Source organism: Ictidomys tridecemlineatus, chromosome 5 (genome assembly GCF_052094955.1).
Source record: "Ictidomys tridecemlineatus isolate mIctTri1 chromosome 5, mIctTri1.hap1, whole genome shotgun sequence".
Lineage (NCBI taxonomy): Eukaryota > Metazoa > Chordata > Mammalia > Rodentia > Sciuridae > Ictidomys > Ictidomys tridecemlineatus.
In genome coordinates this window covers 170,428,515-170,442,731 of record NC_135481.1, presented here as the reverse complement: position 1 = coordinate 170,442,731, position 14,217 = coordinate 170,428,515, and the positions used below count along the sequence as shown (strand labels likewise).

General features: G+C 36.6%; 1 protein-coding gene across 6 annotated transcripts in view; it reads right to left on the bottom strand.

Moving 5' to 3' along the window:
• Positions 1-1,515: 1,515 nt before the first annotated feature.
• Gpcpd1 (glycerophosphocholine phosphodiesterase 1) overlaps positions 1,516-14,217 on the bottom strand; it is a 56,599-nt gene continuing 43,897 nt past the window's right edge. For 5 of the 6 annotated variants that reach the window (XM_013356454.4, XM_078051442.1, XM_078051445.1 and 2 more), the window contains 4 exons: positions 12,554-12,690; positions 12,030-12,165; positions 11,323-11,483; positions 1,516-4,872 (listed from right to left, as the gene is read on the bottom strand). In XM_013356454.4, coding sequence (XP_013211908.1) covers positions 4,695-4,872; positions 11,323-11,483; positions 12,030-12,165; positions 12,554-12,690 — 612 coding nt within the window. In that variant the 3' untranslated portion in view covers positions 1,516-4,694. Of the gene's footprint in view, positions 4,873-7,947; positions 8,046-11,322; positions 11,484-12,029; positions 12,166-12,553; positions 12,691-14,217 lie in introns of all 6 variants that reach the window. The other variant, XM_078051444.1, reaches the window with a different exon arrangement.

Genomic DNA, 14,217 nt, shown 5'->3' with positions numbered 1-14,217 from the left:
TCAAATTCTTATCACATTTTTACTAAAAGAAACATAAGAGTTTGCACAGCTTCCATTCCCATGATAATCAGGAAAAACAAAACAAAACAAGGATGCCTCTGATTGCTACTAGCTAATGAAATAATTTTTTAAATTAGAAACAAGGGGCTGGGCTATGGCTCAGCAGTAACACACTTGCTTGGCACGTGTGAGGCACTGGGTTCGATTCTCAGCACCACATATAAAAATAAAGGTCTATCAAAAACTAAAAATATATTTTTAAAAATGGAAGCAAAAAAAATGCATTCAGCAATGTAGCTAGAGCTATGACCAATTAACAAAAATTTACTGCTTGTAACTGAAGTATTTGAGGAAATGTAAAACAAAATTTTAAAAACCTATTTTGAGTATTATTTTAAATTCTAAGACTAGGAGGGCAAAGTGGAACACACCTGCAATGCCAGCAATTCTTTCGAGGTTACAGCAGCAGCTCACTAAGTTTAAGGTCAGCCTGAGTAACTACCTGTCTGGGGGGAAAAAAAATCTAGGGATATTGCTCAGATAAAGCACTGAGTTCAATCCTCAGTACCAAAAACTTAAAATCTAAAAATGAACTTTAAAAAGCAACAACATCTAAACAAAAACTCATTTTACTGGAAAACATTTTGAATAAATCAGACATACGGTGTTCAAGTACTTCTTCTATTATTCCTGAACTATTTTCCTCATTATTTTTAAACACTTCCCCTTCATGTCACTTTCCTTCTTTAAAATCATTAACAAGCTTATTTTCTCCTACACATACACCAAGACTCTATCTGGTATTCACAGTATCTTCTCTACTGTCAAAATGGCTCCTTCATTCTTCAAAAAACACTACAACTACACCCTGGCCATAGTTACTCAAACTGCTTTCACAACTGTCCAGATCACCACCTTGTTCTGTAAGAGCTCGAGAGCTCATGAAGTCTTTGTTCCAACCCATGATTCCCTCTCCATTACTTCCAACACACATATGGTATGGCAGTCTCAATAAGCTCTCTTGCATTTAAGCATCTCAAATCTGTTTCTCTAACTGTATAAGCCCACTAAGAGGTTATATTTGAATGCAAAAACTTTCCACCCCCAAAATACATAACCCCAGGAGTAAATCAATTATACAAGTCTAAATTAACAGGACTCCATTATCAACCTAGAGAATCAAACCAGTAATATTGTGGAAGACACAAATCAGTCACAGCTACAGAGAAATCACCAAGACAAAAAACCTGTTCCATAGGTCACACAAGTTCTAACCAAAGCAGCAACTTCTTATGTCCCACTTAAATCAATGAAATAATGATTCTGGTAATTCTCCTCATTCAGAGTGAAGCAGAAATTGGGTAGGGTAACATGTCAAATACTTGACTCCAAGCAATTGGGGCAGAAAAAAAACTCCAGATGTAAATATATAAACACATGCACACACAAACATGTGAGCAGACAGACTCCAGACAATAGTCAAGCATGCCTCACAAAACTGTGAAACCACCAGAGTTAGGAAAATAGGATTGTTGCCACCACTGTTTATTTATCTAGTTCATAACTAAGCATAGTAGTGCCTGCCCTTATGGGGCTTACAATCTTACTAGGGAAAGTATAGAAAGTACACAAGAGAGCTGGACTATAAAAAAGTTCATGCCAAGTGCCACAAGACTTCAGAAGGCAGCGTAGTTTAAGAATGCAGGATTAAAAGTCATCAAATCCAGATTCTAGTTCCAACCTTGTAAATCAGATAACCTCTCTGGTATTATTAACCCAGCAGAAAAACGTAGCAGTGAGATTTAGAGGCTGTCTGCACTTGTTTCCATCAGGATTCGGATCAAAAGCTGAGGCAAGTTTTATGGAGGAGGTGGCTCCCAAGCAGGATACTGATGAAAGGCAGAGAAGGCATTTCAGACAAGGAAAGTGGCACTGAGGTAGGCGGAAGTGTGGCTTTGGAGGGGAGAAGAGACAAGTGTCACACAAAAATGGAAAGAAGTACATGGCAGCAGGAAGCCAGCTGCTGTAGCCCTCAGACACTACCCACTTTAAAGTGAACTGTGGGCCTCACATTCAGCAGTTACAGAACACAATCCCAGAGAGGAGAAAATACCAGAGAACAATGGCGGCATTTTATCAAACATTTCACTCTACTTCCAGAAAGTATAAAATAATTTAACATTAACTCTACATTTCAAAATTGATAAATAAGCTGTCCCAATTGTCAAAATGTAGATGAATTCAAAATTTACATTCATATTAAATATAACTATGTCTCTTAATTTAAAAGGACATTTGATACAAATAACCCAGTAATTCCAACATTTTTTATCTACTAAGTTCCATGTACTATGGAAATAAAAATAATTAGTAATAAAGAACCTTGCCCTTAAAGAGGCTGCAGTCTGGTAGGTCAAACATCAACTACGTCTACCTAGAATGTAGTGTGAGGCACAGCATGATGAATATGAGAACGTAATATCTGTTGAAAAATTGGATTCCTTCCTCTGATGGGGTTTGGCAAGGGCACAGAAGGGAAAAGTGGTTGGCGCAAATAGAAATGAGTGTATCAGGGAGAACATGCCTGGGAAGAACAGGACTTCTGGGCAGAGGGCAGATGGGCACAGATTGGGTAATGTGGGGTCATGGTATGTGCAGGTTCTAGCCCAAGTACTACATGGCTGGAGCACAATTTAAGCGTTAACAGGGGGTGACACAGAGGCCTGGATTCAGCCCTAAAAACATTTGTTTTAACCCTCTACTCTCACTGGTTTGTAAGTCAGGAAGAAATAGAAAATTAAATGAGTGGCTAGGAAATAAGTAAAGTGTATCATAAGTAGTTACTATAAGCTCCTCTCAGCAAATTAAATTGTTTGGCAGCACATACTCCCCTCTCCTTTCCTGACATCTCTTTTCTGCCCACCCCCATGATGATCTGCTTCCCCTCTGTTCCCAAGTCATCATAGAGGAAATGGAAGTAAAGAGCCCCAGGAAGAGCAATAGGATGGAAACAGAAACACACATATATGGCCATCAGGTTCTATTAGGGAATGGTCACTGCATTGTACAAAGGTTTGTAGGTAAAGTACACTAATTCCTTCAGTTTTCTAAAAGTGTCCAATTCACAACAAAATATTAAAAATACCATTCCATGAGGGAAATGTATATAGAATCCTTATAGACTATTTTTCACTAAATATCAATGTCAAAATACCATAGGATTTCCAACCCTATCTTTACACAACTAAGATCTAACCAAAAGTGCATTGCTTAGTTTAAAAAATAAAAAGATGATGTGTAATTTTCAAGTTCTAGGTTTTCAGACACTACCAAAATTATGTCAATATATGAATAAACTGCCTTGTGAAAAACACATAGTAAAAGGTAGATGAAATTTGCCATCTCTTTAGGGTAAACACTAAATATCAATTTCTCATAATAACATTATAAAACCATTCTAAAAGTAATAACTTCTTGAAATTCCATTTTATAATGAAGAAAATAAATCTGTCATTTTATTTAACATTCATTCTTAAGTTACAGATGTCAATACAATCTGCTTCTAATGAAAGCAACCTTAGTATAATCTTAAAAACATGCATATACACTCAGTAAGATCTTCCACATTTCTAAATAAATTACATGCATGATATATATTAACCAATAAAGAAAACCAATGTAAGAATCCAGGACATTTATTTTTCTGCATGGACATTTAACTACTGTACAATATGCACACAAAACAAACCCACAAAGCAACAGTGTGAAATAGGTAGTGAGAGACTCTTAAAATAAGCATACTTTAAATGCCTTAGCTTTTTTTTTGTTGTTTTTTGTTTGTTTTAGGCAACAAAATATTTTCAGTCCTTGACATCTTCTCACACTTACCTAGCACCACAGATGCAAGGACTGAATAGTAAACATGTATAATTTCATGCTCAAAACCTAAAGCATGCATTGAATCAAATTTATATATTGTGATCTACTCTACTACATACGTAACACATACTTCTAATATTTTATACATTAAATTACCCTGCAGCATTTTGAAATTTTAACATTTATGCAAAACAACTTTTGAAAGATGAAATGAGTTTCAAGGCTCACCTCCAGGCTGGTTTGGTTAAGTGAGGGAAATGGCAGCAGCCTCAAGGTTCATACTGAATGAAAATGGTGTATGTGTATGTCAATCCATGTAAAAAATACCTATATACACAGATGGCACAAACATTTGTGCAGTTGGAATCACCAGTGCAAATGCATGCATTTGAGGTACTTATTTGTTCCATGGTCAGGTATAATTATGCGTAGTCATTTTCCTCAAGTGCTAAAGATTTCAGACCTGATCGAATGAAAAGCTCTAAGAGTAAATATGAAATATTTATATAGTTAATTTCAAAGTGCTATGCTTTTAATGAAGATTTGTTTAACATTATAGGCTTAAATATTTAGTTTAAAAATATTTACTAAACAATAAATTTTCTCCTTGTCTAGAGACTGACTGGAAATTATACCTGGCCAAGTGATTTAAATAGCATATTTGAAATTTTTGCAAGAACTGTAGTGAAAGAGTGAAATACTTCATTATTGCTTCATTGGACTGAGAAACCCAAAAGGCATAAACAATGCTCAATGATGAAAACTGATTATCCAGAACAGTGGTGCATGCCCCAAAATGGCCTATGCAATAAAAACTAAGCATTCTCCACATTATCAATGCCATTGATATCATTCTCCCCACACAAAGAGGAGGGAACAAAGTGGCTAACAGTGGGACACAAACAGCTCTTAAGCTCTGGCAATTCCTGCTTCAGGCGTTCCAACTGCTCCACTTGGAATATATTTGGTTGTTCAGGCATCCAATCATATATCCTATGGTGAAACAAACACAGAATACATAAAATAGTGTAATTTTATGGCTTATTTAAGAACTGCCTGACTTAACACTGTCGTGAGAATTCATTTACAAAATGTCTGGAACATCCATATTACTGAGTTTCTTTTGTTTTTATTTTTAAAGACAAATGCATCAGATCCATTTAAAATTTTTCTTCTTCCTAGTCTAGTAACCCTGAATACCAGCACTGCTTTTTCATATCCCTGATACAAAAGAGCTGATTATAAAGCAATTGAATTGGAAATGTATAGATTAATTACTAGTGACTTTTGAAAGTATCTGCTACTCAAGTGATTCAACTGGCAATGCCTTAATTTCAAAATGGAAATGTTTGGAGAGCTAGAATTCATAGCCTATTTTGACTTCAAAGTCACTGAAGATGGAAGTAAAAAAAAAAACTGCCCAGTGTGGGAACTACCCTAACTCTGTGTAGTACAGAGCCCAGAAAGAGTCTCTCATGACTCATAGGAGCACTGGCATCACCCATCAGTAGAAAAAGGATAGGATGGCCTCTCACACCACACTTGAAAGTCAAGTAACTGTACAAGGAAATGTGAGAATCTTTTACCAAACATCACAGTTGGTAAGAAGTTATTAAACAAGATTTAAAAACAACATCTTTAAATATCTGATTCTAGTACAACAGATTTTGTTAATTAGACATGTTAGGGAATGAAAAGTGACCTCTGGGTCAAGGTATGAGACAGAAAGAACAGAACCATCTAACTTTACTCTCTTCCTATGTTCTGTTAAAAATAAAGGGAATTTCTGGGCTGAGGATATAGCTTAGTTGGTACAGTGCTTTTCTCACATGCTCAAGTCCCTGGGTTCAATCCTCAGCACCACAAACATAAATATATAAAATTTAAAATAATGAATTTTTTTTTTTAAAAAGTGCATGATTATGCCAGATACAGTGGTGCACACTTCAGCTACTGGAAAGGCTGAGGCAGAAGGATCACAAGTTCAAGTTCAGCCTGGATAATTTAGTGAAACCCTATCTCAAAATATAAAGGGTGAGGGTAAGACAGGTATGGCTCAGTGGTAGAGCACTGAGTTCATTCCATGGTAACACACACACACACACATACAAACACACTCCATGAGTATGAGAAAAATTCAAAGAGACAGAGCAATAAAACTGAAGGTTAAAAAAACCAGATGGATGAGTAACAATTAGAAGTTTCTCTGTACAACCTAAAAAGACCAATTCACAAGCCAGTAGTAGGAAAAACAAAAAGGCTAGGCTAAAAGCAGCAAATTCCTCTTAAACTGAAATGAAAGGGAAGGGAGCAAAAAAAGAAAATAAGAGGTGAAGATGTGGAGTAGCAATAAGCATTTTCTTCCTCTACTCCTAGCTGCTGAGGCTGTGTCTCCTTCACACTAGACACTCTGAGTTTAACTGGATGTCTCTTAGAATAGAAGATAATTGGGGCTGGGGATACAGCTCAGTTGGTAGACTGCTGGCCTCACATGCACAAGGCCCTGGGTTCAATTCCCAGAAACACACACACACACACACAAAGGAATATAACCAGATAAGGTGTGGGTTTGTGCATTTTATAAAACCACCACCAAAGCCACAGCACCAGGGGAATTTGGAGAGAGCATATTACAAATACTAAAACCAGATACATCCTCCCTCCCCCACCTGTCTTCCCTCATTTAATTCCTGGCAGCCAGTGTTGGATCAGTAAAAAAGTAAAGTTCTTGCCAAGCATGGTGGCATATATCTCTCAGCAATTCAGAAGGCTGACGCAGGAAGATTTCAAGTTCAATGTCAGCCAGGGCAACTTAGCAAGACCCTGTCTCAATGGTAGAGTGAGAGAGTTCAATTCCTAGGACTGGGGCAATGTGTGTGGGGGGATAAAGTTCTAAATCTACTGACATCACCCCACAGTAAAGACCAGGTCAGCAACCCCATTCATACCTCCAGAATGTCCAATAAGCTTTGCAAGTCCCAACTGTACCATGGAAGGAAACCTTGGATTTCCAAACAGTTTAGAAAGCTTTTAAGATGAAAGAACACGACTGGAGATATAGCTCAGTGGTAGAATCCTTGCCTGACATGTATGAGAACTTGGGTTCCATCTTTAGCACCAGGGGGATTAAAATTCTTATGGAAAATTTTCAGGATGGCACTTGTGCCCACAGAGGTCAACCAATTTTTTAGTGGAGCTATCCCAGTAAAGAGAAAGGCATATTAAGGATACCATTCCAAGAGAGCCACTGCCACTCTAGCAGCCCTGTAACCTAAGGACATGTGTCCTAGGAAGCATGAACCAGTCTTACTTAAATACAGTACATCTGCACCATGTACTGATGCAGTTTCTACAATACCTGACAGGATTAGAATGCTTGGCCCTACTCCTGAGAACTGATGGTAGGCTACAATGCAGCAGGAAATACAGAACAGCCCACTCCAGGCTGTTCCTGTTGTACTTCCAATAGTTCCTGTTGTACTTCCAATGCCTGACCCACAGGCAGATGCCTGATGGTGCTGGGCTAGAGACCTAGTGGGTCACAAAACCAGTTTAGAAGTTAACATTTGCATTTAACAAGTACATACTCATGAATATGAAATATTCAAGGCACATTTCTTTAATTTTGTTCATATAGATAAACATTTGTAAATATACGTATCTATGTGTGTCATGGATTGCAATGCAAAATAGACTGGGGGTCAAAAAGATATTGTCCTAGGGCTGGGGTTGTGGCTCAGCAGTAGAGTGCTCGCATCGCCATGTGTGAGACCCACGTTCAATCCTCAGCACCACATAAAAATAAATAAAAAAGATACTGTCCTAGAGAAACCTAATACAGGGGCTGAGGTTGTGGCTCAGCGGTAGAGTACTTGCCTAGCACATGCAAGGCCCTGGGTTCGATCCTCAGCACCACATAAAAATAAATAAATAAAATATTGTGTCTATCTACAACTAAGAAATAAATATTAAAAAAAACACAAAAACCTTATACATGTATTCCAGGAAACCTGGTTAGTAATGTTCACAGCAAGGACCAGGAATGTAGCTCAGTGGTAAAGTACTTGCCTAACATGAATGTGTGAGGCCCTGGTTCAATCTCCAATACTTCAAAAATGATGATGATGATGATGATGGTGATGATAAATAAATAGTTCACAGCAACACTGTGCATAATAAAAGTTGGAAACAACATAAATGCTCTTAAAAAGCAGAACGGAATGTTATACAGCCATGAAAATGAATAATAGCTATTTTCCAAATAAAGTATGAAGTTTAAAATTATGTAACACTCAATGGCTAATTATTTAAAGAAAGAAGATTAAATTTTTGAGGAAAATCAGGCTAGGGTTGTCAGACTCTGTGGTAAGAGTGCTTGCCTAGCATGCATGAAGCACTGGGTTCAATTCCCAGCACCATATAAAAAAAATAAATTTAAACAAAAATAAAGGTATTGGGAACATCAACAACTAAAAATGTTAAAGAAAAAATAATTTTGTAAGTGGTTATGTATGAAGGAGAAAGAAAGGGACTGTAAAATTATAATGGCATTTATTTTAAACACAGGTATCTGCTGTATTGTTACTGTATTGTGTTCTATTTTAATCATCTAAACTGATAAATAGCCATTTAATAAAACTGGAGGGCTGGGCTGAGGATGTGGCTCAGGCGGTAGCGCGCTTGCCTGGCATGTGTGTGGCCCAGGTTCGATCCTCAGCACCACGTACAAACGAAGATGTTGTGTCTGCCAAAAAACTAAAAAATGAATGTTAAAAGTTCTCTCTCTCTCCTTAAAAAAAAAAAAAAAAAGATTGAAAAACCTGGAGGGCTGTGGATAGCTCAGTGGTTAAGCACTTGCCTAGCATGCATCAGGCCCTGTGTTTAAGACCCATCATCTAAAAAATAAAAAAGGGCAATTCTATCAAAACAGTACTATCCTTGATCTCAAAACTAGACAACCATTTGAGTAAGGTAAATTAAAGGTCATCTCACTAATTATCAAAAATGTAAAACTCTCAAACAAAATATTAGAAAATCAAATGCAGTTTATATATCACAAAAATATGATTAAACATGAAATCTGTGCTTGAAGAGTAAATCTGCCTTTGAAGAGTAAAATAGTTTTTTAATAATCTAAAACACCCACTCTTACGACACCAATCCTAAACAGCTCCAAATCAGTAAACATTAAAAAATTGTCTTCATGCCTAAATTTGATAATGTAACTATAAGAGCAATAAACATATTAATTAGAAATAGTGAGGTAAGGGCTTGGGGTATAGCTCAGTGCCTGCCTTGCATGCACAAGGTACTTAGTTTGATCCCCAGCACCAGAGAGAGAGAAATGGGGGGGTCTCCTAAAAATAAATAAATAAGGAAACAGGGACATGGCCAGGGTCAGTGAAAGGAATTGGAACAAAGGACTGAGGCTTTTTTATTATAAGCCTTACAAAACTATTTGAATGTTTAAATCGTAATACATGAAGTTCTTTGGTTACATTAGAAAGAAAATCCAGAGTTAACATAATCTAATTTATCTCTAAGAAGAGGTTGGTGCCATTCTGTCTCTCCACACTTTCAGAGTCCTACCCTAATTTATGTTCTTGCCTCTACCTAAAATGTCTATCTTATCTATCCTCAACTAACTTCTAACTTAATTCTTCTTTTAAGACTCCAAGCCAGGAAGAACTTCCTTTAGTGCCTCCTGTTTTCCATTATATGTGAACATTTGATGCCAATAACCAAGGCCCATGAGATGAAGGAGCTATCTAAAAATTTATAAATCCATACATCTTATAAAGCCATACATTCATAATCTCAGAGTACACTGTTCTTGCCTGAAAATATTTGCAATCACTCCTTCCTCCACATATGCACACATCTATGTGTGTACACATATATGAAATCTTCAAAGATTTGATCAAGCTAGCACTTCCTTCAAATTGTTCATTTAAAATTTTAATTTTTATCTAATTCGCTGGACATTATTTTTAAGTTACAGAACACACTATTTAATCCAAAATTAAACCAAACATTAACAAGGAAGGGAGGATCTTGGCTATAATTTAAAAACCAGACTAATTCAGACAAAATAGTGGGGGGAAAGCTTTATTAAGAAAGTGATATAAATTTATAGGACAAATAATAATACGAACTAAATTCAAGGAAAGGCAGGTCCAGTCAGGATTTTATTACTTCCTCTTTACATGCCTACAATTTTACCGCCTTAATAACATCCTTTCTAATCCCAAACTTCTTTACATTAAAGAAATCTGTCTCTCAAGATAGTGTCAGGAAGCTAGGAAGCCGACTTAAAAATATTAAAAAAGACCAGTACAATAAATATGAGTTCCTACTGTGTTACACACATCCAGCCTGTGGAGGCAGTAAATAAAACAGGGAAAAGTTTTGCCCTCATGGAGTTTATGTTCTTGTTTGTGTGCATCAGAAAGCGGGGAAGAGTTGGGGAGAAAGGGGTCAGGAAGAAAAATAGCCAAGTACCATATGATATGCATATGTGGTATGTCAGATGGTGAGAAAAGACACGGAGAACAGTTAGGAAACACACAGTAAACAGGTTGAAATCTTTCTCTGAAAAGAGAAACAGCAAATGGGGGAAGTTGTGGAAGAAAAGGTCAGAAATGGAATGAGGAATGAAAGGTGGTACAGGGAAAGGGGGTGGGGGTCAGCTCACACAAGGCCCTTACTAAGGACTATGGCTTTTCCTTTTAGGTGGCACAGAAAACCATGTTAGCAGCAAAATGATCTGACATAGGTTTTAAAAGCCTCCCACTGGCTGCAGTGTGAGAATAGACAAATGTGGAGGCAATCACCGGGGTGCGGGCTACTTCAGTGATGTGCACACTGAGATGAGTTGATTCAGCTGAGTGACAACAGTAAACATGGTGGGACAGACTCAGGATATGTCTTATTAAAGTCAGAGTGAACAAGATTTTGTGTCTCACTGGATCTGGGATATGAGGAACTGGAACAACCACACTTTTCATTTATGTTGAAATCAGGAAAATGAAAGGAGGAATAGGTATTGGTTCCTGGACATAAATGTTTAGAGATCAGGGAAACGGTCTGAGTTGGACACATACAATGTTAGAAATATATGACGATATGAAAAGACAGAGTATGACGAGACCACTGAGAAAGCTGTATAGACAGAAAACAGGTGGCAGACAGTAACCATTAATCCCTAAAATGATTTAGTACATCTGAGTTAGGACCTACTCGTTTGCATTTTTAGCAAGCTTCTCAACTGACTGATACACTTCAAAGTTTGAAAAAACTCACTGACAGACAAATGTCAAGATAAACCTCAGGCCAAACTACAGAATTTTAACTTAACTAAGTTTAATTTTATTTATAATTTTATAAGATGAAAGCTACACTTTTCCTAACATTTCGTGGAAATTTTTTATGAAAACCAAATACCTATCATAAATTAGACCATGAACTCCAAATTCCTTCAATTTCCTTCTGTTTTCAGGGTCATTGGTATCATCACCCCAGCAGAATATGACTAGTCCCTTAGCTTTTGCCTCTTGGATATAGGACGGATTTCTGAGCAGGTCTTCAGTATGTGCGTTAATCCCCTAAAAGAAGAAAAGTTAGTTGTTCATGAAAAAGTAACATGTTTACTATAAATGTTAAATACTTATAGAATATATGGGTCAATGCTTTCTAGAGTGAAGAGGCAAGGAAAGAAAATGTTAGATTTTTTTTCTTCTAATTTCCCTTATTCTTTTCAATATATAATGCAGTTAAAACAGAGTGCTAGGGCTGGGGATGTGGCTCAAGCGGTAGCACGCTAGCCTGGCATGCGTGCGGCCCGGGTTCAATCCTCAGCACCACATACCAACAAAGATGTTGTGTCCGCTGAGAACTAAAAAATAAATATTAAAAATTCTCTCTCTCTCTCTCACTCTCTCTTTAAAAAAAAAAAAAAAAGAGTGCTAATATATGTAAGTGATTTGTAAACATACATGTTGACTGTATGGCTATCCTCAATTCTAAATAGAGCTACTTGCTTATGACACAGTCAAATCTTTAACCATTAGGTAGATAAACATGAAACCTTATTTATTTACTACCACTGTAAGATACAAAACAATAGAAGCAAAACAGTTCAAACAACTTACCAGAAGATTTTCAAACTGTGCAAAGCTCATTGCGATGGGGGTTGTCCGAGATCTGAGATCCATAAGTTCAGGGTAAATGTCAGATTTTCCTTGAGTCAAAAATAATATGGGATATTTGTTCTGCTTCTGCCGAACCCTAAAAAGGACAAAACGATACTTTCTGTGGGGCGATAACTATAATATTGATTTGAAATTTTAGAAATAAAAACAGTCAAACTACTCAGATATATAACCACCATTAACTCAAGAAAAATATAAAATACTCTCAGGCATGAGCAACGAGAAAGCCCAGGAAGGTTTACGTAAGTTAAGAAGGGCATGACACACAAGTACATGAAGCCCACAGGGTGTGAGGCTCTAGGATTTCACAGGAAACCATCAGAAAGCCATCATGAAAACACAGGGAACTTGACTGAGGCCAAATCAAGGGAAAGCTGAACAACTTCCCAACCTCCAACCACCATCTGTACTGAGTGCTAACTACAATCTAAGAGGACAGAAGGAAAATATTGAATATTACTTACATTGTACAAATATCTGCATCAAATGAAGAAAAGACTATTCTCCTCTTTCCAGAGTTTTCTAAAACAGTTTTTAAAATTATATCCAAAAACATATTCATGTCAAAATATGTTGATAAGTTACCATCCCACATTCCATCCTATGTAGGGAGGGAAAAAAGCCATTGCACACCTTAGAATCAGAATGTAAAAAAAAAAAGACAGCATCTAATTCATACTTTTCAAAAATTGCTTAATACACTTTATTATGTTCATTTAAAGCATACCACAAAATATTATGGAATACATAAAGACAGTACAAAGATTACTAAATTGAAAAAAGTTATCATATCAATCATCTCACACAGTTGCCCCTCTTCCTCTATTTTTGGAGTTAGGGATTAAACCAAGGTCCTTGAACACACATGCTACCTACCAGCCTACCACCAAGATACACCCTATACTCTTCCCTTTTGTGGCAAGAGCAGCCCAAATCTATTATTTTGCATACATACAATATCATTACATATAGCCCTCAGGATGTGCATGAGCACTCTAGACTTTTATCCTTTGACTTATATCTCCCCACTGCCTCCTCCTCCTCCTCCTCTCCCCAACCCTGTAACCACTGTTTTTTCTCTTCATGTATGTGAATTTTTAGTTGTTTTCAGATCCCACATATAAATAATATCATACAATATTTTTGTGTGTCTGGCTTGTTTCATTTAATATATAATGTCCTCCAGGCTCAACTATTTTGTGGCAAATGTGAAGAGCTCATTCTTTTCTAGGGCTGAATAATAAATATTCCAACTTATAAATGGACCATTATCCAATTGTCCATCAAAGGGCACTTAAGTTGTTTCTATACCTTGGCTATCATGAATAATACTATAATGAATAAAGGTATCCCTAAGGTAATGATTTAATTTCCTTTGAATTTGTGCCCAGAAAAGGGACTGCTGGATCATATGGTACTTCTGTTTCTAATTTCTTTAGAAACCCCAATATGGCTGCACTAATCTACATTTCCACCAACAGTGTATAAGAGTTCTCTTCTAAGCATGATCTCACCAATATTTATCTTTTGACTTTTTGATACCGCCCTAACAGGTATGGAGTGTTATCTCTTAATGCTTTTAACCAACCCTGATTTCACAGATGAGGAAGTCAAAGATCTGAAAAGATAAAGTAACCTGTCTAAGACTACAGTTATTCAGTGATGGCAAAGAAATCATAATTCAGGTATAGACACTCATAAAAAGTCACTATCATTAATAGGCTTCACTTTAATGTTAAAAGATAAAATTCTAAAAAATTATAATCTACTGATTTAAAATTTATATAATCTTCATAAAAACTGTTTCATTTGCTAAATGAGAACCTATAATTTCACCAAAAACAACAAACATCAAAATAACCTTATACACTATAAACAATCCTTTATTTAAAAAAATAACATTTGTGATTCTTCTTCATTGGGTCTCAGACATTATCAACTATCCTTTAAAAATAGTTAAATAATTCAGGGGCAGGGGCAGGGCAAGGGGAGGTTCACTGGGTTGAACAGGGTGGAGTGGGAAGAAGGGAGGGAGACTGGAATAGGAAAGTCAATAGAATGAACCAAATATAACTTTCCTATATTCACAGATGAATGCAAGACCAGCATTTACTATGTGAACCAGGAC